The sequence below is a fragment of the Armigeres subalbatus genome, chromosome 2 (genome assembly GCF_024139115.2).
Source record: "Armigeres subalbatus isolate Guangzhou_Male chromosome 2, GZ_Asu_2, whole genome shotgun sequence".
Taxonomy (NCBI): domain Eukaryota; kingdom Metazoa; phylum Arthropoda; class Insecta; order Diptera; family Culicidae; genus Armigeres; species Armigeres subalbatus.
The window spans coordinates 8,653,385-8,677,334 of record NC_085140.1 but is presented as its reverse complement, the minus strand read 5'-3'; the positions used below and the strand labels follow the sequence as shown (position 1 = coordinate 8,677,334).

General features: G+C 37.0%; 2 protein-coding genes and 1 long non-coding RNA gene across 4 annotated transcripts in view; 1 reads left to right on the top strand and 2 right to left on the bottom strand.

Annotated features, from left to right (window-relative positions):
- The window catches only part of LOC134217653 (uncharacterized), a 91,410-nt gene that overhangs the window by 23,320 nt on the left and 44,140 nt on the right, over positions 1–23,950 (bottom strand). The window lies entirely within an intron of this gene.
- LOC134217654 (carbohydrate sulfotransferase 11) overlaps positions 1–23,950 on the top strand; it is a 91,502-nt gene that overhangs the window by 33,023 nt on the left and 34,529 nt on the right. For both annotated transcript variants that reach the window (XM_062696464.1, XM_062696463.1), the window contains exon 2: positions 16,769–17,519. In XM_062696464.1, the coding sequence (XP_062552448.1) occupies positions 17,385–17,519 (135 nt within the window). In that variant the 5' untranslated portion in view covers positions 16,769–17,384. The remainder of the gene's footprint in view (positions 1–16,768; positions 17,520–23,950) is intronic.
- LOC134214009 (uncharacterized) lies at positions 15,187–15,930 on the bottom strand. Its single transcript, XR_009979599.1, has 3 exons — positions 15,773–15,930; positions 15,501–15,704; positions 15,187–15,445 (listed from the first exon to the last, which is right to left on the bottom strand). It is a non-coding gene; the product is annotated as an uncharacterized LOC134214009 (long non-coding RNA).

Genomic DNA, 23,950 nt, shown 5'->3' with positions numbered 1-23,950 from the left:
AGTAGGCTCTTTCATAAAAAGCAATTCCAGTTCCCAAATAGGTTTGAGAATAAGTTAACTCAACCAACAATAATTTCAATATTCATAAAATCAAAGATTGAAAAAATTGTGCGGTTATAAATTAAATAGAGCATGAGCATGATGACCATGCAAGCTGAAGTTGCTACTCCTACTTTGCTTTTCAGCCTCAGTGTGCACAGTCCGAGAGTTCTAATAAAATAAATGGTCAATAACAGCACTAGCCACGTCCTTACGGCCAAGGGAAGGAATTGATAATGAAGTTACTCACCCACTGCAATCCGAGTATAATCCGACAGAAGATCGTTTTTAGTTAGGCGATTGTCAATGTGATAGGGTAGAAATGATTATTTATAGGGAAGTGTCTTCGGTTGTGTGCCTAGTTGCGTACTTCGCTCATTAGTTTTTTCCGAGTCAACATTATGCAGTAATACAAACACTAATGGAAAGCTACTACCTTAGCTAACTTTTCTCCTTTCTTAACAGTGAACTCTCCAATACTAGATTACTAGATATTGAAGGGACCATCGAGTTAGGGAGGTATCGAGATAGGGAACACATATATATTTTTTTCTTCAAAAATCAAACACTTTTCATAACATGTTGAAAAATGGTTTAGGGTAATTTGGCCGACCGAATACCATTTGGTCAAAAGGGTCATTTGACCGAATAGGTCTTTTAGCCCAGTCAGTTTAGCCCTTATAACGTTCTAATTCTCAATTCTCAATCCTCACTTCTCACTTTTTAATTCTCATTTTTCTCTTATAACTTCTCATATCGTATTCCTCATTTCTTCTTCTCATTTTTAAATACTTCTCACTTCTCTTTTTGCCTTTCTCGTACAACAAAGTTGTACCGAAAGGCTATCATTTCACTCCAAAATCGAACTTTTTATAGAAGTCACGGAGACCCTGATGGTATATACCAATCGACTCAGCTCGTCGAGCTGAACAAATGTCTGTCTGTCCGTGTGTATATGTGTGTGTGTGTGCACACGAAACCCGAAAAACATTAGCCACTTTTTCATATAGCAATTCTTAACCGATTTTCTCGTAACTAGTTGCATTCGACTGCCTTGTTGATCACTATTGAATTTGGTAACGATCGAACATTGCGTTTAAAAGTTATTTAGAAAATGAAATCTAACTATATAAGCGCCATATAAGGTTGGTGTCTTGGCTAAATGCGAGAAAGGCAGTATCACCACTCGGTGAATTAAGTTGGGTTTTTTACTTCTAATTTCTCAATTCTCTTCCTACTTATAACGTCTTATATCGTCTTCGACATAGATAATATCTAGTAAAAATGATGAGCTCGGTGGTCTAGTGGCTACCGCTTCTGTCTCATTAGCAGGAGGTCGTGGGTTCAATTCCAAGCTCGTCCCTTTCCTACTTTGTATTTCTATCTTAGTCTTTTCTGTGTTTCACCATCTACCAAAACGATTCCTACTGTTTTAACCTTCTACACTAACAACACACACACACAAACTCAAAAAAAAACTCCCGTGGCACCTATGAGAGGTTTTTCTGCATTTTTCTTAAGTAGGAGTGTCCAAATAACCAACCTTCCCATTCCTCAGCATTCGCAAGGATGTGACCAGGGCAGATCTCGACTATTAGAGAGGACATTCCTTCCATCTAAGAGATAGTGATTAGTTCTAAATATCTGTGATAATGGGTGAATGTGATGCTCAAACAATAATCCAGACTTGAACCACCTACGAATTTGTGCGAATTGCTCAATGCTAATGCTAATGCTAATTCTAATAGGGGGAAAGACGGCTTTGGCAGGTTTTGTTCTATTATTGGCAGGGGGGTTTTTGTCGACCAAATTTTATGAAATTTGGCCACAATATTCTTTGATATGCAAAGAATGTTTAGGCCAAATTTGAGCCTAGTCAGTCATAAAAACCCCCCTGCCAATAATAGAACAAAACCTGCCAAAGCCGTCATTCTCCCTATCAAAAACACGAAAAATAAAAAAAACTAATTGTTTTGTTGTCACAGTCGAATGTTGTCAAAGTCGAATGGAGTCTGTACTGCAATCTAGAGCATATCGAGCAAGAAAGGTATCGACTTACAGAGGCAACGCAGTATGCTAGATTGAAGGGACCTTGAATTTCATCGAGTAAGGGAAAATATCGAGTTACAGAACATCGAGTTAGAGAGAGTTCACTGTAACTATATTGTTTTGAACAAATTGCTACTTATATTGTTGATCTTAAGCCAAACAAAAAATGTACCCGGTTGTGGAGGGCACCTTTCAAAACCGTTAGAAATGGAAAAAAATGAGTAAAATACCCATGAATTGATGACAAAAGAACGTTTATTTATTCTAAAAGCTTCTGCCAATAGAATACACCAACTAATGACTTTTAATGGCAAAATAAAAGAAAATTATTCTTGCTTGTGAAATAGCTGGTAGCCAACTCCAAATGCACTTCACGATCGCAACCATTGCAATGGTTAGAGTTTGCAGCGGCCTACATTTAGTGACCCACTACCGGGAATGTTTGATATTGCTCAGATTTGTCGTGTCTGTCAAGTATCAAAAATTACTCAGGGTGGGGTATAACCGGGGCCGGCCCACAACCAGAAACATTCCCCTACAAGTATGCGCAGTACGGCAGCTTATGTGTTACAAGCTTTAAGGAATTATATGGCTAATGAAACAAGTGCAAATTTAGTATGATATAAAGTCGCTTTATTTGACTATCTAAACATTAAGAATCAATGTAAATCACACCTTATCACTTTGTCTTTACCGAAAAAAGCAAATCAAACAGTTGTTATAAATTCTAAACTGATTAAAACCTTTAGCGGCTTGACACTAACGGGTGTCAACTAATAAATTTGAATGAAAAGAATGGCTCGGGAAACAAACTACAAAGAACTACAGCACAAAACAGATAGGCATCATAGAACAAACTGCAATTTTCAAAGTAGGCTCTTTGTGTATCAACAATCGACGAACGGCACTCCCGTATATCCAAGACGAAGGAAAGAGACAGCAAAGCATGCGATGCTGCTCTGTCTTATGCGCGTTGTTCAGTAAAGCTTGACTTCCACCGCTAGGTTCGCTAGCGTTTCAAAATCATGGAAGGACCACATTCCACGGCAAAGATGCCTATAAATTAAGTGACTACAGTTCAATCTGATATATGTTATATAAAGAATTGTCCTTAGTCTTCAAACTTAGACTAATGAATTTTAGCATATGTTCCGTGGTTCGTCGTGCGGCGCAACTTAGTCTTGCTGGTATGGCATAACGGCTGTACGGATATACCATATCGATATCCAGATTGCTGCTTCTGATCCCGCTTATGAGTTGCCCTGTGTCTTCGGTACCTTTGTATACAATGGAGCTCAGTAGACAAAAAAAAATGCTATGATAGTTGTCGAAACATTTTCAAGCCTAAAATGTATGACCACATACTTTTCCCATAATCTTTGTTTGCTTGAAACATTAAATTTTACAATGCGCGCCACAGTACTTCCTGTTTCGACGGCATGATGTAAGCGATGTGTGTGTGTGCGACAATTCTAAGGATTCATTATAAGGATTCATTCACATAAAGTCATATTTCTGTGAAAGCATTATTATTCTTATAGAAAAGAATTGAAATCATTCAAAATTTTTAGTTGTCACCCGTTAGTTAAACATGATTGCGAACCTTATCTTTGCTGCAAAGAGAAAGGCAAAACACGTGTAAGTTGTCAAGGGGCGGAAGCTATTTTCATGTATTGTAGACTACTTTGAACATGATTGAATAAGTGCTACGTTCTAGTCTAGATTTTTGTATCACTATTTAAAATTCTTCCTGGTGGGAATTTTTCGAAATCTTGTAAACGGTCTGTATCACATGTTTTCAGTCAAAACTTTCGGAATCATCAATCAGCAAATTGCATTATCTTTATCTAGGGAACCATATCCAATTGAGCTTTCGTAGCGTAGCGGTAAAATATAACATCACAAAGCAGACTTATGTGGAAAGTAACAGAATTTATATTCTGGCTCGGTTTTGGGATTTTTTTCTCTACTTTTATTTGCGGAAGAGTAATACAAACAGAAAAATGATGTTTGACTTAGAAACCCGTCAGATGTGAAATTGCAATGTTGAGAGATAGGGTAAATCACTACTTGGGCCTATGGACCCCATTCCCGGCTCACTGCACAAAAAACTAATTATTTATACTGTTTGGTAGCCGTAGGTTTATGATTGATATTTTTTTAAATGTCTCCTATTTATCGCGCACAATACTCAATATTTTTCAACCATTTATTTCACTCCTAATCGATCCAATTATAGAAATTAAAAATGTAGATTTCAAACTTTTGCTCTTCGTTGCAACACCACTGAGCCGGAGTGATTCTTTCCTCTTTTACAAAACGGTATCATCAAATAAACACCTACCTGAAAATCTTCACAGTGCTCGATACAACCATTGCTTCAGGCTGTTTATCACCACACAAAAATGCTTATATCACGCACTTCAATCTTTTCTAATTGTTCGTATCACTAGATTTTATATAAACATATTAGAATACATTTAAAAATGTATCCTCAAACCTAACAAAAAATCACCTCGGCCCAAGAACTTCTAGCTGTACAGTGCTGCCAAAAGGCCATGAGTCTTATTTTAGTATGAAGATAGTCCTTCGTCGTTAATAGGAAAACTGTCTAAAACGTTGACGCTTTTATGTTATTTATAATTATTTAAATTTCAAAGACTAAAAACAATATTTTTTCAAGTTTTTGGAAGGAATTTGGATGAGTGCATATATCTTCTCAACCAATTAAAAATTATTATGAATAATACCATCTGGCATCACGGTATCGTGGAACGTGCATATTTTTGTTTACGTCTCATTTTCTACCGTCCCGAGAGAGAGATTGAGAGTAAGATGTTGAGAGATTGAGTAAAATATTGCATATGCCGAAGAGATTTGGGGTATGCCAGATAAGCAATCGCCTATGACTGAAATGAGTGCTGCACCATGTTAATTTAAATCAAATAAAAGCTTTTTCGAGCGGTTTTTAGCAAGAATAACTATTTTTTAAGCAGAGGTGAACCCCATCGCAATATTACATGGCCCACAAAATTCAGGAAAAGTAGCTCCTAGTCATAAATATCAATTAAATAATGCAGTCGTGCGCATGTTAGGCCGGGAATGGGGTAAGAAACCCTACGATGATAATAAAAGAAGGAAACATTGTAGCTCAAATTTTTTCAGAGAATAAGTCTAGCATACACTATTCTCAATTACAAGGAAATCAAGCTCATTCATTTCTAAAGAAAAACCTTGTTTGGCTCCCTTTTATGGTATCATTATAATGAACTGAAGTGGAGAAAACCCATTTATAAATGATGTATAACAGTTAACACAAACCAATCTATCTAAGCTCAAATGAACAAATTTAACCGCATCGCAGCACCGTGACAGACAGCATCCACAATCCTCGTATGTTACTGTCAGTTTTACAATAAGCATCACTCATGCAGTCAGGCATGCAGTCATAACACTGTTTATGATTTATTACTCAGCCACACTTTGATGTTTTTCGTGCGCCTTAAATCACGTTGAATTATTGGTTTGTTAAACTTTACAAGTCCATTTAAAAATATGTCTTTTTTACAGTGCACTGGTAGAAATAATTATAATGCAATGACAATGATTTCCTTGCAAAATGGTCGAATCTCAATTCCTAGCGTTTAGACTGACTACAAAATTTTGCCCTTTAGCTCGAAATAACTTAATCAAATTTTAAATACAATAATTTAAATCAACAAAGGTTATTCCTATTATGGTACTTGATAACATATGCCCATGCAATGCTAGATGCAATCAACAATTGCACCACCACTTTTATATGGAACTTCATACGAATAGTGTGACGCATAATTATATCCAACCGAAATGGGCATGCTTATAAGCAATCAAAATAGAAAAAAAATATTGATTGAGAATTGAAGTCAGTTTAAGCTGAAAGGCAAAATTTCATATTAATTAAATCAATTATATATTCAAGAAGATTCAAAAAGTGTAAAAATATGTTTGTGACGAAAAATACGCTCTTTTCCAGTTTCTCAAACAAATGGAATACAGTACAACTTTCCGAGTGAAAATGCTGGTAAAGAGCAGAAGTACGTACTAGACAACTCGTTAAGGTTTTATTTCTTTCCGGAACTGATGAGACGACGATACACTCCCACCCATCAGCTCCTCTATGCATCTAAAATAGAGCTGTGAATAATCACGAGCAGACGGCACGGCGCCTCCGCCGTTCGACGACAAACAAATCAACTTCGCGCTTTAAAACTTGTCTTGTCCATTCAATCCACAAGCAAATGAGATATATTTGGTAAATATTGAACAACTTTTAAAATTGTCACTACACAGCTGCCCGAACTGTGGTACTAAACAAAAATACCACTGCTCTGAGGCGTATGTATTTTTGTACAGCAAAAGCCTACGCGGCCACACGGTATCGTTGTCAACTCCACCAATGACACGAATCACGCAAACTTTTAGCACTAGGAGTTTTCATTGCACAGTTCACAAATTCCACTATGCTTTGATGTTTTAGAAACTATTCCACTCCAGTGAACCATTTAGACTGCTCCCACGAAGCACTGAATCGTGCGTGCGTGAGCTGATTAATGAGTGTTGAGGACACTACGGATTTGGTCATTTTTGTTTCCTACAGCTCATGGCAGTTAAATCAAAACTATGGACGGTTATTAGGGTTTTTATACTATAAACACACGAAATCGATATCACCCTAAATGGGTAAAGTCAAGTGACACAGTTCTCGATGAAAAGGTTTGATTTGTGGTTGTTTTCAAGGAGAAGTTAAATGAAAAGAAAAACAAGGCATTTTTATTCAGTGATAATTTCGTATTACATGCACCCAATAAGAGATGAAAAACAGCGGATGTCAGATTTTATGCAATATATACATAAAAAAGCTTACATTTTAGAATAATAATTAAGCAGTTTCCTGTACCTAAGCGTCTAGATTTTGAGCCAAAGTGCAGTAATTGTGGATTAGATACTACTGCTCCGTACTACTATGATTTTGGTGCAGTTATAGTAGAAGGGCATTGCCAACACATTTTTTCTAAACTTTAGTGATTTTTTAAGTTTAAGTTTTAAGCTCATCACTTCATTGTCGATACACTTATTTATGATTGTTCTGAATTTCCAATTATTACATAACAGCTCCACGTATCAGCCACCTGTCGAACATAGTAGCAAATCATACACTACTTCTTTTCATACGCAATCATTATCAGTGGCATTTATACAACAGTCGAACAAAGGTATTTATGGAAGCTATGATAGCCACCTTATGTGCGCTAAATATAACAAATGAGTAACCTTACATGAGACGATGGTTGTATTTCCCAGCACTATAAAATGATGGTCTGGAAAATTTCATCCAATGCCGATAACAATGAAATTAATCGAAAACTAATTCGAGGCAAAGATAAGCCGAGTCACTTGTTTGTGAGCTCAAAATAGGTGCACAATTGTCGAACCGCTCAACGGAAGTGTGTACCGACGATAACGATGTAGAATTATGACAACAATTGCTGTTCAAAAATGATACCCAGTATAATTGACGGCCGTTTGGGTAGTTTGGAGAGCCCCGTGGCAACACAACACGATACGCATTAGTTCGGGATTTATCACCGCGATCACTAAAGATTAGCTAGTTGAATGCGTTCTACTCGTTTCTGAGCAAACGGTCATACAATTTAGCATCTAACGAGTGCATCTAACGAGTGCATCTAAGTAGTGTCATTCATTAGCGCACTGCGAACTAAGCATCATATTTCAAAGCACAGCGTGGAAATGCAAGCCTTCACTCCAGGCTGGTAATCCAACGCCATAGAAATGCAGATGCCAAAGTAGTGTAGTGAGATCTACATACTTGATGTCCGAAAAACAATTTCGTTCAATTCAATGTCGGAACGTGACACAACACACTCGTGTTTTATTTCTATTGAAAGCGCCCGCCGCCCCCTGCGGATGTCACACACGCCCCGGCGCCTGCACTGACCAACCATCGCGATCGCCAATGACGACGCATAATGAATCACGGGCACGCGGGTCAGATTTGGTTTGATGTGTTTTAAACAACCGGACTCAATTGATACGAACAAAAGGCCAGGGCTGGTAGCGACTGCTGTAAAATGCGATTGAGGTCGAACTAGATTATATGAAATTTTTCCTAAAAATTGGAATGGATAATCAAGCCAAGCTCATTTCTTTCTAATTCATCTATTCATCTTTCTAATTTCATCTAATTCTGTAACTCATAACCTTGAATACAATTAATATTCGAATAATTTTATTTCTATTATGTTTGTTTAGGAAACTGAAACATTTCGTAAGACTTTGATGCTCCTTTTAGAGAGCAACATAACGACACACGGTAAAAAGGATTAAGACAAAAAAAATCTTGATGCACCTATCTCTGATTTGCCGTATTTTCAATAAAAATCAGGTCGAATAAATTCCTTCAGTTACTCCGAGTATTTGAAAGGTTTTTTTTTAAGCGACAATCTATTCTCCGAATAATACAGTTGAACTGTTCTAGGAAAGTAGTGTGTAATGATCAGGAATTCAATTTTTCTGGAATGCGCGTGCGAAACAAGCGACAAAAGCGAACCAACGACAAAGCTTTGTTTTTGTCGGAGATAATAATGACAAAGATCCGAAAAATTTTGTCAGCAACAAAAAAGAAGACAATCTTGTCGCTAACTTTTCAACCCGTTGTTTTGCATTATTTCTTGAGCAAATTTCGGTTTTATGTTATCATAGTTTCTGCTTTTATGGAAATATTCGAGAATCGAACAATGATTACAACATTAGCATCGTCTTTTCGGAAATATCAGAGCATGCAAGGCAAATGATTCTTGTCATATTGTGTTCGGGTTCGGATAAAGGTTTGTCGCTAGGTGCGTTTGTCAGTAACAAACTCTGTTGATGACAAAGAGTATATTGTTAGGCGTTGCCCGAATATTGATTCCCTGGTAATGATACTTGCAGTGTTGATAGATGCATACTCAAATCTCATCCATCGAGGCTTCTTGCAGCTAACTCGCTTGCGATTCTGTAGGGCGAGCATCGCACAAAGCACAAGCGAGGCGTATGTTTTGTTTACATATGAATTTATTAGCCATTCTTTTAAGCGAAAAAACATAATTCTATGCATTTAACACTGAAAAACACACAAAAATCATTATTAACCTTAATTCATTCTCTTCTTTGTTGGCATCCCATCCCCATCTCCAGACAGTTACAGGTCATTTGGCCGAACAGGTCATCTGGCCAAATATTTAACAAAATGCTCAGATTGTGAGTAATGAAAAGTGAGTAGTAAGAATTGCGAAGTGTGAAGTGGTCGAGGTTCTGCGAAACCGCATCAAGCGCCTTTTTGCTTGGCTTGCACTACGGAAACAAAAAGACTTATGCGTACATTTGCTGCGGAATATCCTCAACTATGGGACTGATGGATATCCGATATGATAAGAATTAAGAATAAGAGAAATAAAAAGGGAGATGTTAGAAGTGAGAAGTGCGAAATAAGAAGTGAGATATTCCGAACACTTAAGCACATTTTTTCACTTCGGAGGTCTTTATGGCACATGAATTAACATATTTTTGCCTTTCTCGTATACTAAGTATACGTAAAGGCTATATGATCGCTCCAAAAACAAACTTTTTATAGAAGGCCCGGAGACCCATAGTGTTATATACCGATCGACTCAGCTCGACGAATTGAGGTGATGTCTGTGTGTATGTGTGTGTGTGTGTGTATGTGTGTGTGTCTGTGCGCACCAACCCAAAAAAAATGTCACTCATTTTTAAGGTACTTATCCTTAACCGATTTACTTGCAACAAGTTGCATTCGACGCAGGATACTCTACCATTGTTTCCTATTGAAAATTGGTCAGATCGGACTATGGGCTCGGAAGTTATGGCCAAAATACCACTTTTTTATAGAAAAAATGAGTAAAAAAATGTCACTCATTTTTCAGGCACTTATCCTTAACCGATTTACTCGCAACAAGTTGCATTCGACGCAGGATACTTTACCATTGTTTCCTATTGAAAATTGGTCAGATCGGACTATGGGCTCGGAAGTTATGGCTAAAACACCACTTTTTAGTAGAAAAATTGAGTAAAAAAATGTCACTCATTTTTCAGGCACTTATCCTTAACCGATTTACTCGCAACAAGTTGCATTCGACGCAGAATACTCTCCCATTGTTTCCTATTGAAAATTGGCCAGATCGGACTATGGGCTCAAGAGTAATGGCCAAAATACTATTTTTATAATGCAAGAGAAAGGCACCATCACCGCTAGGTGGATTTATCAGGGTTTTTTTAGATCAATTGCTTCAATCGGGTAGAACTTTCATATAAGCGCTAGTTAATCATATTTTATTAAATGTAACTGTCACCACTGAATGGCTTTATTCTGCCAAACTTTGTCTCAGATGCCAAGCACCACCTTAAGGTGAACGTGGATTGAGTGCCCACAACGAAAGCTCAAAAGTATTGGTACAGTAAAAATTTCATACACTGTAGTAGTATTGGTGTCGCCATAATGAAAACAAAAAATATTATTAGAACCTCAGGAAAGATCCATTAGTTACGTAACCCAAATTATTTGCATTATATACCCCGCACTTTCCAAACGTCACACTTTTTGTATGAAGCACCTAGAAGTTCTGTATGGATCGTAAAACTTCAACCGAACCACCGAACTTCCTCTCTAAACGATACGTTATTGTTGGATGTTCCCTTAATCAAAAGTTCCAACAATTCGATTTCAACCTTGTCGTAGTTTTCGCGAAACTAGGTACCTACTCAAAATACAACATTGTTGATTTAGATGCGAAAGATATCAATGACAAATTCAGGCTATTTTGTTGAATTGTACGTTTCACTGATGCCTTCTGAGAAGTTTAATTATCATGACTGAAGATTCGCAAACTCGGTTAAAATCGACTACCAACTATTGGATTGACCATTCAATATGAATTGTCTGTTCAATCAAAGTTAATGTTACTGTAGGGTCATGGGTACGAGTCCCATCGAAGGGAAAGTGGTTACCTCCAATACATTTTCCAAATCAATATCTTCCACATAACGTACATATTCACATATATTAGTTTTCATAACATTAAGTAACCTTAAGTATTTCATCCAGCCATATGGTCTCCCCTCTCGCCAACGCCCAATGGAGAAGCGCCACAACCATTATAATGTAAAATTCAGCCTTTCATACCTACTCTCATACAAACCTGAAACAACCAGTGCACGGTGAGCCCCTATTCAAACCAGCCTAAACCATCGGACGACACTCAAAACATGAAACATAATCGACTGAACGTGGCGGAACGAAATAAATTTTTGAACCACCCTAATTATTAGCTTGCTGCTACCATGCCAGTGCCGCTGTTTACATTCGCTTCGCGATCCGGTTTTTAATAAGTTTTTTCGGGCTAAAATAGCAGTTTACGTAAGCATTTTTTCTGGGGTTTTCAAACTCTACACCACCACCCCTCCCTGGTAGGATTTTTCATTTACAAATCATTTTTTATTTATATGGAACGTAAGAAAATGGCAGACTCCCCCTCCCCCCATAAGGTCTTACGTAATTAGTGTACGACCCCATTATATTGAGTTTTTGCATCAAATAAGTGACTTATTTCAAAAAGTGAAGACTGTTCTGCATCCGATCAACATTTCTGGCTAATCCTGTACGGATAAGTGTGTGAAAATTTGTTTTTTTAATGCCCTTTGAGAAGAAGTGAAGTGCAGTGGTGAACACACCAAATCGCGAAGGGCTATTAAATTTGTACGAAACTGCTTGCATAAAATAAAAATAATTGAAGAAATAAGAAGCGAAATGAGAAAGTGCAGTGATATCCGAGATATGTGAATTAAGACATAAAATTCGAGAAGTGAGAGTAAGAATCGGAAGTGAAAAGTTGTGAAGTGAAAATTGGAAATAAGAAGTGAGAGCTGAGTAGTGGATGGCGAGAGAGGTAAAATGAGAAATGAGAAGTAAGAATAGAGAATTGTGAAGTAAGAAAAGAAAATGAGGCGTGTGGATTGAAGAATTGAGAGTGAAGTGTGAGTAGTGATGCGTTAAGAACGTGATATGAAACCCTAAATGACGTGAATCCTTCTTCTTTAGTTCCCTTTTGTTTATATTTGCAGCCCGCAACTGACTCAACTCATATGTTCTATCTTTTTCTTTCTTCCATCCTTCTTCCTTTTTCCCTCTTCCCTCCTTCTTTCTTTTCTATCTTCTTTTTTTCTTTATTCCTTCCTCTTTCTCGATTTTCCTTATTCTTATTTGTACCTTCTTTCTTTTCATATGTTACTCTTTTTTCCTTATTTTTTTGTTGTTGTATATTCTCCACTCTTTTACATTTCTTCCATAATTATTTGTTTTTTCTTACTTCATTCTTATCTTAAATTAGCTTCCTTTTTTATCTTTCCATTATATTTTTACTTACTTCCTGCTTTCTTCTCATCGTTTTTTTTTCCTTTGTCTTTGTTCTCCTTCTTCCATTTTTCTATTCATTCTTCTATTTTTATTGCTTATATCTTTGTAATTGATATTTATTCTACTCTCCCTTCTTCTTCTCTTTTTCACTTTCTTATTTTTAAATTTCCTTTTTTCTCTATTCATACCTGTTTCTTGCTTTTGTTTTCTTCCTTCTTAATTCTACCTCCGTCTTTTTTCATTTTTCCTTCTTTTAACCTTCTTCCTCATTCCTTATTCCGCCTTTCTCCTCCTTTTTTTCATATCTCACTTTACACTAATCACTTCACACTACGCACTACTTACTTCGAACGCCTCATTTCGTATTTCTCACTACATACTTCTCAATTTTCACTTCTCATTTCTCACTTCCGGTAATGAGTAACTTGTCTGAACCCCGTTAAAAGTGGTGGCCTTATAATTATTTTCAACTGAAACGTGCATACAAATAATAATCATAATTTTTTTTTGTCTTTATTTGAGAGGTTTTCAGCCCTTGGCCGGCTCACCTCTTGATCATAAATTAAAAATTCAAGTCACATGGGAAAATATTTCCTTAATCGCTAGAAATCGAGTTTTATATTTTTAAGCCATGGCCATTTTGTATACATAAACTATCATAAACGTCCGAATTCCACATCATTCCTTGTCACTGTTAAAGTGAAAAAATCATACTTTGAAAGGATGTTCTTATTCACACACGCACACACACATTCACAGGCATATTTTTTCAGTAAATGCTAAGAGTGAATTATTCTTTCTTCATTTTCTGTTGTTCCAAGTAATATTATGCCAAATGGCTCTGTACAAAACGTGCATCATACCTTTTGGCATCTTGTTAAAGTGCTTCATAAAGAAGGCATTATACCTCCTTCGCATTTTCCGAGTGTATTCCTACTTTAGATGAATTTAAATAGAATCATACTTAACTAAACGAAATAGGGTGCTTGATTCATTCGGACGAATGTTCCTTTAGATCAAATAATCTTTTTGAGCGTATGATCAGTTCTGGTGCTACGTTTATTCTGGCCTTCGTGACTACTTTGCCTCTCAAAACTGATTGAAGCAGTTTTTCTCATACTTTCAATCAGTTCATGTGGTGGCGTGGTTATAGTAGGCGCTTTTAACATTTCAAAATTATCTTGGGTTCGAATCTCGTCACAGTCCTTAATTTTTGTAAATACTTAATATGCTTGTAAAATTTATCTGGAGAAGCAACGAGAAAAACAATTTGGTGGATCATAATTATATTATCCGGCAAGCCGGCGCTCACGAACTTATCACCCGTCATTCTATCCAGATAAAAATCTTGTGTGAAAATACTTCCTCACAGAGGACATGAAAAATCACACTCCGCTAAATGGATTAATCCTAAGTTTTTATTCATATGAGTGAGAATTCCGAAACCTGACTGCGATGTACATGCTGGGCCTTGATTACATCAGTTGTATGTTGTCCAAGAAATTCGAGGAAGATACATAGTGATGTCCCCTTAGAAATTCATTTTTTTTTTTCAACCATAAATCAATAAAGAAAGCTGTCACCGAAACAACGCGATAAGGGGTTTAATTGGTTGAGCTTAATAAACTTTTACAACCGGTGAATCACAAATGTGAATCAACAAAACACACATACTGTAAGCTACATACTTTGGGGATATTTTTGATACCTAGATGAAGAAGCAACATTTATTTGTGCTGCCAACGACAGTCGAATAGAATAAAAAAAGATATCGGAAAATAAATCGTCGGAGTCTTCTTCTTTTTCATTGGCATTACGTCCCCCACTGGTATATTGCCGCCTCGCTGCTTAGTGTTCATTCAGCACTTCCAGCGAGGTTTCTAAGCCAAGTTACCATTTTTGTACCGTATACCGTATATCATGAGGCTAACACTTTTATGCCCAGCGAAGACGAGACAATTTCCAAACCGAAAAATTGTCTAGACCGGCACCGGAAATCGAACCCAGCCACCCTCAGCATGGTCTTGCTTTATAGCCGCGCATCTTACCGCTAGGTTAAGGAAAGCCCCCTAAAAATCGTCGAAGTATATTATGAATATTTTATTAAATTTCTGTGGCAGTTTAATAAAGTCAACAACTGGCTTTGCTTGTGTTATCAAAAAAAAATACCATTTACCGCCAAAGCCATTACTAACAAAGCATTCCGAATTTCGCACTATTCAAGGAGAAATACAAACACGGGAAAGATGAATGTTAAGTTTGTAGTTGCTACTCCGTGATTGGATGTACTGAGAACTAGATATATGATTCATATAGAAAAGGTAGGGCTCTCGTTCCTGATGAAGACCTACACGCAAGAAAAAAAGGTCCTTCAATTCATGTGCCGACCCACATGGATTTTTGCAATGGGGTTATACTCATGAAAGGTATGTGTGAAATCTATGAATTATCACCATTAAGCGTTTCTATTAGATCCATAGAGTTGGCACATACTCTTGAAAAACATTGTTCATGAAATATATTTGAAAAGCAAATTATTCTCACCGCTGGATATTCGTGCTCGTGTCGAATTTCTTTGTTTCGTTCTTATAAATTAAACAATCACAGTATTTGGAAAAATTACTCTGGTTATGTATTTCATTATATAGTATAAACACAGGTTACATGTCAGCTGAGATATGAACCCAACCAGCCACGACCTCGAGGCCTTCAGAGACAGGAAAGTACGAAACAAAATTATCAGCTGTTCCTTTTCGTGGGTATATAAATTGAAAATCGCTCATTGTCCAATGGAAAATTTTATCGTCGGAGATGACTGTTGGTACACTTTAGCAGCTGCTGCTTCGCTGGGCAATTCGCCGAATCGGCCGGACTCCGAATTATCACAATCTGAAGAAAAAAATAACTATATAATATTTTCCCATTGAAACTTAGTTAAACCCACCTAAGATTTCCGCAGGACAGCAGCGTCGATCGGGCATCTGCTGTTTTTAATCCAAGACGTACCGCTTGCAACACCGAATCACAAAATACTAATCAAATTTTCCAGTCATAGAAACGCCTTACGACTTCTATCGGGCTTCAGATGCTATTTTTTCCTCGTTGATCCAGGAGAATATCCGCCATTCAACAACATACGGTTTCGATGCTGCAACAAGTTCACCTATTTTATTGTTATATAACACAAAATTTCTTTCGAAAGAGAAGCAAACTCACCTTGAAATCCAAAATATTGCTTATATTTCTGCAGCATCAACCTCCGGAACGTTACCCACCATGTTTGTTTTTCAGCCGGTAACTTGCGGGTGAGGTATAAATGCGGGACATACTTTTAATAGGCAAAACAAATATAAAGTATGTGCGAGACCTATTTTATGTATGAGTTTAATTATGATATACATGAGATACAGATAAAATCAATGAATTAGATTTTTTGAGTTATGTATGTGTAGAAACTCATACATTTAATGGGGCTATTTTCTTGAGTGTAGATCACCTCTGAATTTCCACGATGGTCTTGGGGAAGGATATGGTGTGAATTATAAATAATATTTTATTCGAATTCAATAAATGGCATTTATGGGATTTATATGAATCTTGTGCGCTTCATTCACGTTTTTTCAGATTGAAATGATAACACGATCCAACGTTGAGGTCGAAATACGTGTTTGTAAAGTTACGAGTGGGCCCTCCTTAGCCGTGCGGTAATACGCGGATTTCCGGTGCCGGTCTAGGCAATTTTTCAATTGGAAATTGTCTCGACTTCCCTGTGCATAAAAGTATCATTGTGTTAGCCTCATGATATACGAATGCAAAAATGGTAACTTGGCTTAGAAACCTCGCAGTTGATAACTGTGGAAGTGCTTAATAAACACTAAGCTGCGAGGCGGCTCTGTCCCAGTGTGGGGATGTAATGCTAATAAGAAGAAGAAGAAAAAGAAGAAAGTTACGAGTGGCGGACATAAATAGAATAATACTTATAATAGCAAGTAAAGATATTCCACTAAACAAGCAGAAAATCATAATTTCCTATCAAGATGTGGGGGAAATCAGTATGGTTTTATATAGACTTTTTCTTGAAGAAGAAATTCAAGTTTCGGCACGATATTATAAGCCGTAATTACGGCTTACAATTAATAAAAAAAAAACGGCTCGCTACCAGCCATGCAACAGCATATGTATCTAACTTTGTCTTCTTCTCTCTACTTTCAGAACAATCAACGTTCGTGCTACCGCAACAGCTCGTATGCACTCACATCCTAGCTCAAGCTCTGCCCCACGCGAAATGATTGTGTCGAGCTCATCATCATCATCGAGCTAGAGGTGCATCGGCGTTCGTCGCTGTGGGTAGTCAAATTATCCGGCAGTCAGCCGATTTGTTGTTTTATAGATGCAAAACACCACCCACAACTAGGCAGTGTCTTTTGCTTTCCCGCATCTACCCACCCAGTCCATCGTCAGTTGAATTCTTGCCGAAGAAGGGCAGAAGCCGGCAACCGACAGTGCGAATACCGGGCCAAGTTCACGCGCAGTTAGTGTCAGTGTGTTTTGTGATACATATTTAATTCAGTGCCACACGCCAATTGAAGCCAATTACAGCCCAAGTGTGACCGGGCTGGGAATTGAGTGTTTTCTCCGTACGACTTCTAGAAGAAAGTGTCCACTTTTGGCAGTTTGTTCGGAAAGCTCGTTAGATCCCAAACAACCGGAAACGACCCATCCCAGCGCGAGCCACCCAAGGTTATTGATGGATCGACCAACCGACCGCACCGGGGCACCATCATCGTCGTCGTCGCTGGTGACAACTCTACCACTACTGCTGTTCTAGATGAAAGGACTCAACAGGACCAAATGTCGCATCGTTAGGCGCTTGTTTTTGTTTTTCGCCACCCTCTCGGTGATCCCGTTCACGGTGCTTTATCTCGTCACCTCGGATCATCTGTATCGGTTCAGAGCGTTGAATGTGAGTATCGAACTTTTTGCTCTGCCTGTACAGTCAGTCTAGGGGGAGATCATAAGCCATCGAACGAAATCGGTAGACATGGGACTCCAATTTAATAAATTGGCAACTTCGACCCGGTGCTTGAGCTTGGTGAATCGACGTTTCCAATCAAGCGAAAATGGTAATGGGAATTTGTTGGAAATTATCCAATTATTATTTACGCTTGTGCGACGCCCATTCGGAGACTAATTGGGTCGTAATTAATTGGGCTTCTAGAAAATAGAACTTTACAAATTAGTAATGGTATTAATTATCTAAATTGGAAAACGAAGTGGAGATGAAATTAGATCAACTTGCGAAAAACTCTGAACTTTGATGAAATAGTCATTCTTTTAAAGTAATAACATTACGCAATTTAGTGGCAAAGTATTAGTATTTATTCTTAGTGAAATATTTTCACTTTATCTTTACAAACGGCAATACATACTCTTGCATATAAACATTAATGAATAATGAATTGAATAAATTTAAAAAAAACTATTCGAAAATAACCCCTTGATTCTTCTGTAAAACGCAGCCATAAATTCGTAAAATAGTTCGGGAACCCCCATGAAGAATAATTCTATGATACAGAAATTAGCTAGAATTTACCAATTTATTGGAAAATATGTTCCGTTAGACATAACCAAGAAAAACAATAACATTCCTGCATTCATTTTAACGGATACCAACCAGTTGCAATCCAAGCAAAGTTTGAAATCAAATTTACAGTCATGATGTCAATTATTTGATTAGGTACTCTTGTTGATCTCGTTTTGTATTTGTATCGTTTTGTAACACATCAAAAATGAGAGCATATTTTTACACTGTGAAATCATACTGAAAACAAATGTTGCTGTCAATGAAATGTATGAAATCATATAAAAACACCGCACATGAACGATTCAATACTGCTGATGACTAAATTATTTTTGAGCGTCTTAGGAGCAATGTTACACAATTATAAGAATTTCCTTCCATCATAGAGGAAAATTTTGTATCAACAGATAAGAATTTCGTTTTCTACTTGAAAACTTCTTCAGTATTTTGTTATAAACAGTAGATAACAAAACACTGAAAAAGTTTTTAAACAGAAAACGAAATACAGCGGTTGAACAGGCAAAATGTTATCAAAATTCAAATGTTCATAACTCTGTGAAATACCATCCGATTTATTTGGTTCTAACAGAGTTTGATGGGAAAGCTCTTCTTGTTTTTCGAAACTGGGTCAAATTCATGCTCAGACCACCGGATGGAGATTATCCGGATTATTTGAAGGCATGTCAGAAATGCTATTTATTGGTTGCTTGTATTTTTTTCATGAGTGAAATATTTATTTATTTTATATTAAATATTCACCTTTTTATATTTTTTACAAAAACTAGAGCTTTTCCTGAATAGATTTATACAGGGGAAAAGACGGCTTTGGCAGGTTTTGTTCTATTACTGCCATTTTATGAAATTTTGCCACAATATTCTTTGATATGCAAAGAATGTTTATGCCAAATTTGAGCATAATCAGTCATAAAAATCCCCCCTGACAATAATAGAACAAAACCTGCCAAAGCCTTCATTCCCCCCATTTATGTTACAGATCGGCAGACAAACACCTGACACAAGGCCGTTTCCGTAAAATCCCTAAAACCGGTTCTGACTCTGAGCAATGTGGCCATAGTAGATCATTTTCCAAATATATCAATATTGGTATCAGGCTTCACGGTGTTTAAAGGCAATAACAATGCAACTATTTTGGCTTAGGGGAAAATTGACCCTTAGGGGCAAATGTTCCTATTACAGTTCTGTATTACCTATCCACTTGCACCTCCATTTGCATTTTCGTTGTTTTTGTAAATTGTCTGTAAATCGCCCCAACAAATTCAAATACTGTTGGCTTACCACATGTAAGCAAGATAGTACACTGGGGTCGCTTTTTACATGTTTTTATGCAGTTTTTTACGCGGATTTCGGGATTTACGCGGGTTGTTTACGCGGATTTTTTAAAAAGCTCTTTTTACGACGTTTTTCCAAAAGGTTGGAAAACACGTGAATATTGTAAAAAAAAAATGATTTTTGATCGATTTTAGAAAAAGTCGTTGTTAACGCGGATTCCGGATTTTAGGGAAAAATAGTCTAAATTGATCAATGGGGGAAAATAGCTTATCGAAATTGTTCACACTACATTTCGGAGCAAATGCAAAAATTCAGACGTATTTTCTTAGAACATCAAGTGTTCCTCATTTTATTTACCGTGTAAATGGAAAATATTGTTTTTTTTTCTTAGATAAACTTAACAAACATTTTTGTTAAGGAAATTATTTTAAGCTTTCAGTGGAATGTATTGGATGTAACCGCTTTCCCTTCGATGGGACTCGAACCCACGACCCTCACTACGCTAGACTGGTGCTTTAATCAACTAAGCTACGAAGGACCTCCATCGGCCTTCGCAACCTAGCGGCTACTGAATGAGCTCGAGATTCCCAAATTTTACGCATAGTCGAATCAATCACAATCCATTTATCAAGCCAACATTTCAGATAATTTTTATGTTTGTTTCATTAGAGGGATGACTAGGAAGCTCTTAGACCAGTTCAGTAAGAATCAATCCCAATTTTGTCACAAGCGTTCGAAGGAATTTGAATCCACAACAATTTCTTGTGGATTCTAATTCTAGAACAGAGAATCTCCAAAGATGAGCCTGCCTAGGACTGCAAGATAATCAAGACTTAAATTTTCCTCTTAATTGCTCAAGGCAGGATTAAACTCAAAAAATAACTCAAGAATCCCTTGGAATTGCTTCAGATTTTTTTTATGATGTTCTTCAACCCTCTAAGACCCAAATTTTTGCTTTCATTGCTCAAAAACACTTTCTTAAATCGAGGGCGTTATAATTTTTAATTTTTAAAATCTTCTTTTGTTCAAGATTGTTCGTTTTTTCATGCCGATTTTTCACCACATTAAAAACTTTCATCCAATATTGCAATATTGGAATTTTCATAGTTATGTTAGATAATCTTATATGACTCGACATATCTTGTCAGGTCAAGTACCGGCAAGATATTCTGATGTCTAAAATAACTAATTGGTGGAATGGACAGTTAAACGAGCTTAATATATTTTTCCTATTTTTAGCTGACGACAACGTAGTTGAAAATATGTATTGACGAGATGTTATACACAAAATTCGGTTTTTATCGTTTTTTTAATCATTTCGGCAACTTCTAAAACTCTAGATACGAGAAAATGATGGATTTTCAATATTCATATACGATAAACATTTTAGATGGGGACAAAACTGAAAATTGAAATCATGCAAACAGAATCCTGTACATTTCTTTGATATATAACAGTTACGCTTAAAACGTAACTCCAAAACACCGGATTTTTCTAATTCCACCGGAGATGCAGTAGAGCCCCAGAATTCAGCTCCAGGTATTGTGAATGGAGAATTTTTTGTTAATAACGGTCAGGGAGCACCTGGCTTAAAGCAAGACCATGCTGAGTGCTGGGTTCGATTCCGGTACCGTCTGGTAATTTTGTTTGAAATTGTCTCACCTCCTGGGCATAAAAGTATCACCGTTTAGCTCCATGATATACGAATGCAAAAGTTTAACTTGGCTAGAAACCTCGCGGTTAATAACTGTGGAAGCCTGAGTGAACACTAAGCGGAAGCGACAATGTCCCAGTGGAGATGTAATGCCATTGATGAAGAGAAAAACAGACAAATATATTGGTGTAGGGAAAAATAGTCTAAATTGATCAATGGGGAAAAAGCTTATCGAAATGTTCACTACATTTCGAGACAAATGAAAATTCAACGTATTTTTTAGAACATCAAGTGTTCTTCATTTTATTTACCGTGAAATGGAAAATATTGTTTTTTTAGAAAACTTAACAAACTTTTTTAAAAAATCATTTTAAGCTTTTAGTGATGTATGGATAAACTTCCTTTCCTCGACAGGACTCAGACCTCGACAAGCGTTCGAAGGAATTTGATCCACAACAATTTCTTGTGGATTATAATTCTTAACAGAAATCTCCAAAGATAGACCTGCCTGGACTGCAAGTCTCTTTATAAGATAATCAATCAATGATTTCATAAAATTCTTATATGACTTTTGATACAACTAATTGAGGTAACTTATAAATTTTCCTCTCAATTTCAAGGCAGGATAAAACTCAAATTATCAACGCTTTGGCTGACAAAGGAACAGGATACAAGACGCTCACTGATTGGCCGACCAATCAGGAAGCAGAGAGCAGTTCAAAATTAAGTATAAAAAGAAAAGTGCATTCGCTTACAGAGCATTCAGTCCTTCTTATTAGTTGGATAGCCGAAACAAACAGCCTTTTCAATGCTACAAGAGTTAAATAATTTCCTTATTCAGTCGATATCGCATGGACTCGGAGGCCCTTCAGTCGAAGCTGCGAATGAGCTGCTGCTGGGTCTGACGAGAAGGCATAAAATAGCGCAACTTTTTTCCTTTCATTCTGACCAGGACAAGCCAAGTAACAGTAATATCGATTCGACAGCATTCACATCTTTTAGCAAGGCAGCATCGTCCATACTAGGGGCAGTAGGGGGCAATATGAACATACAGGGCAATATGAGCCACCCCCATTTTGAGCTTATTGACAAGTTTTATCATGTAAAGTAATATGATCTTTAAGAGGATGCTCCACATATGCCATCAACGTGAAAACCGCATTAAAAATTCAATTCAAACATGAAAATACACTTGAAAATATAAATTTTTGCTGCGGAGGCAGAATTATTATAAGTTTTGAAATTTATAAATAAGGTTTTGACACAAAACTGATCAAAATACAGGTAAAAAATACACCACAATCGAAAGATCTATTATAATTGAACATTGTGCTCACATATTTGTATTGATACAAATCTGAATTTTATCCATAAAACTTTTTTTTTTCCCAAAACCAGTATCTATGGGGCAATATGGGCATACCTGCACAGAGCAAGATATCAGGCCTTAAAATGCGAACGATTTCAAATTTCAGTAGTCAACATACAAGAATATTATCATATATGTAAGATTCAATACGGAAAAATTACAACAGCGCATTACTGCGATTGAAACAGAAAAATTACCATTGACTAATTGAAATGTGGCTGTTCAAACGGTGAAGAGTGACAAATCGGTTCAGTCCGCTGTTGTGCGGTTTTTTAATTTTATTTGGTATGGAATACTCACAACTGTTGTAGGAATATCATATTCTTCCATATTACGTTATTTTTCGCCTAAATAAACGTTTTTGGATGGGTGGCCCATACTGCTCCCGTTGGTGGCTCATATTGCCCGTATAGCCTGGAACACACATTGAAATCTATACATTTTCAAAAGTGCATTCCAAAAATTTCCAAACGCATTTTCATCATTTATCGACGTAATATGAAAGGTAACATTCTCTAGTATAAGTCAACTACATTTAAACGATGTTTTTTGAGCTTTTAAGCGCTTTTCGGAACGATTTCCTTAGGTGGCCCATATTGTCCCGATCACCCCTATCCACTTTTTCGGCCCGGCAGAGTCGAGGCCAACATCAGCCGAAGCATAGCCATCAGTACAGCAGTAGAAGAAGTTCCAGAAGCAGTCCACCCCACAGACCCGACACCGCAGCAATGCCGAGCAGATACCGGCAACAGAAGCAGAGTCGAGCCGAGGCCGGCCGGCATCAGTATCGATTCGAGACAGGCTGAAGAAAAGCAAGAGAAAGAATTGCGATGCTTTTGAAGAAACCGTGTGTGTGTTTTGGTTTCGAACAAGAAACTCTTTCGGTCAACCAGTTGTCCATGAAAAAGTTAATTTGCGGCCCTTATCAGGGCCAAGAAAGATAATGATAATGCTCGCAATTGGTCACCGGTTCATCGGTCGGCAGTTCGTATCCCGCTGGTTCCATCTGGAGAAACAACACACGTCGGCATATACGTACACTGCATGAAGACAGCTTTGGTTTCGCGCTCCACCCGGAGCACCCAAATTAGTTTTACAATCCACTGCAACATGACGCAACAGATGAACATAGAAAATGTTTATTTTCAAAGCATACGGTTCTTCTTTGAGCCATTGATAGACTTACTAAAAAGTTCTTAAAAATTCTAAAATACTCTAGAGATAAAATGTTATACGCGAATAGCAGATTTTCGTTACATAACAAGAACTGTGACATATAATGAAATAAATCACAAAAAATCCACTATTAGATGAAAAATAGATTGAGAGCTTTTCTTTTGAGATATTTTTTTCCTATATTGCTCATGAAAATTGTTATAATAATGTTTGGGCTGTTATCGCCGATTTTTTATACAAATTAGGTGACGTGAGAGATTTGGATATATTATACATCTTCAAAGGCATGATCAAGTCAAGTCCTACGTCCACTTCGCGGTTATG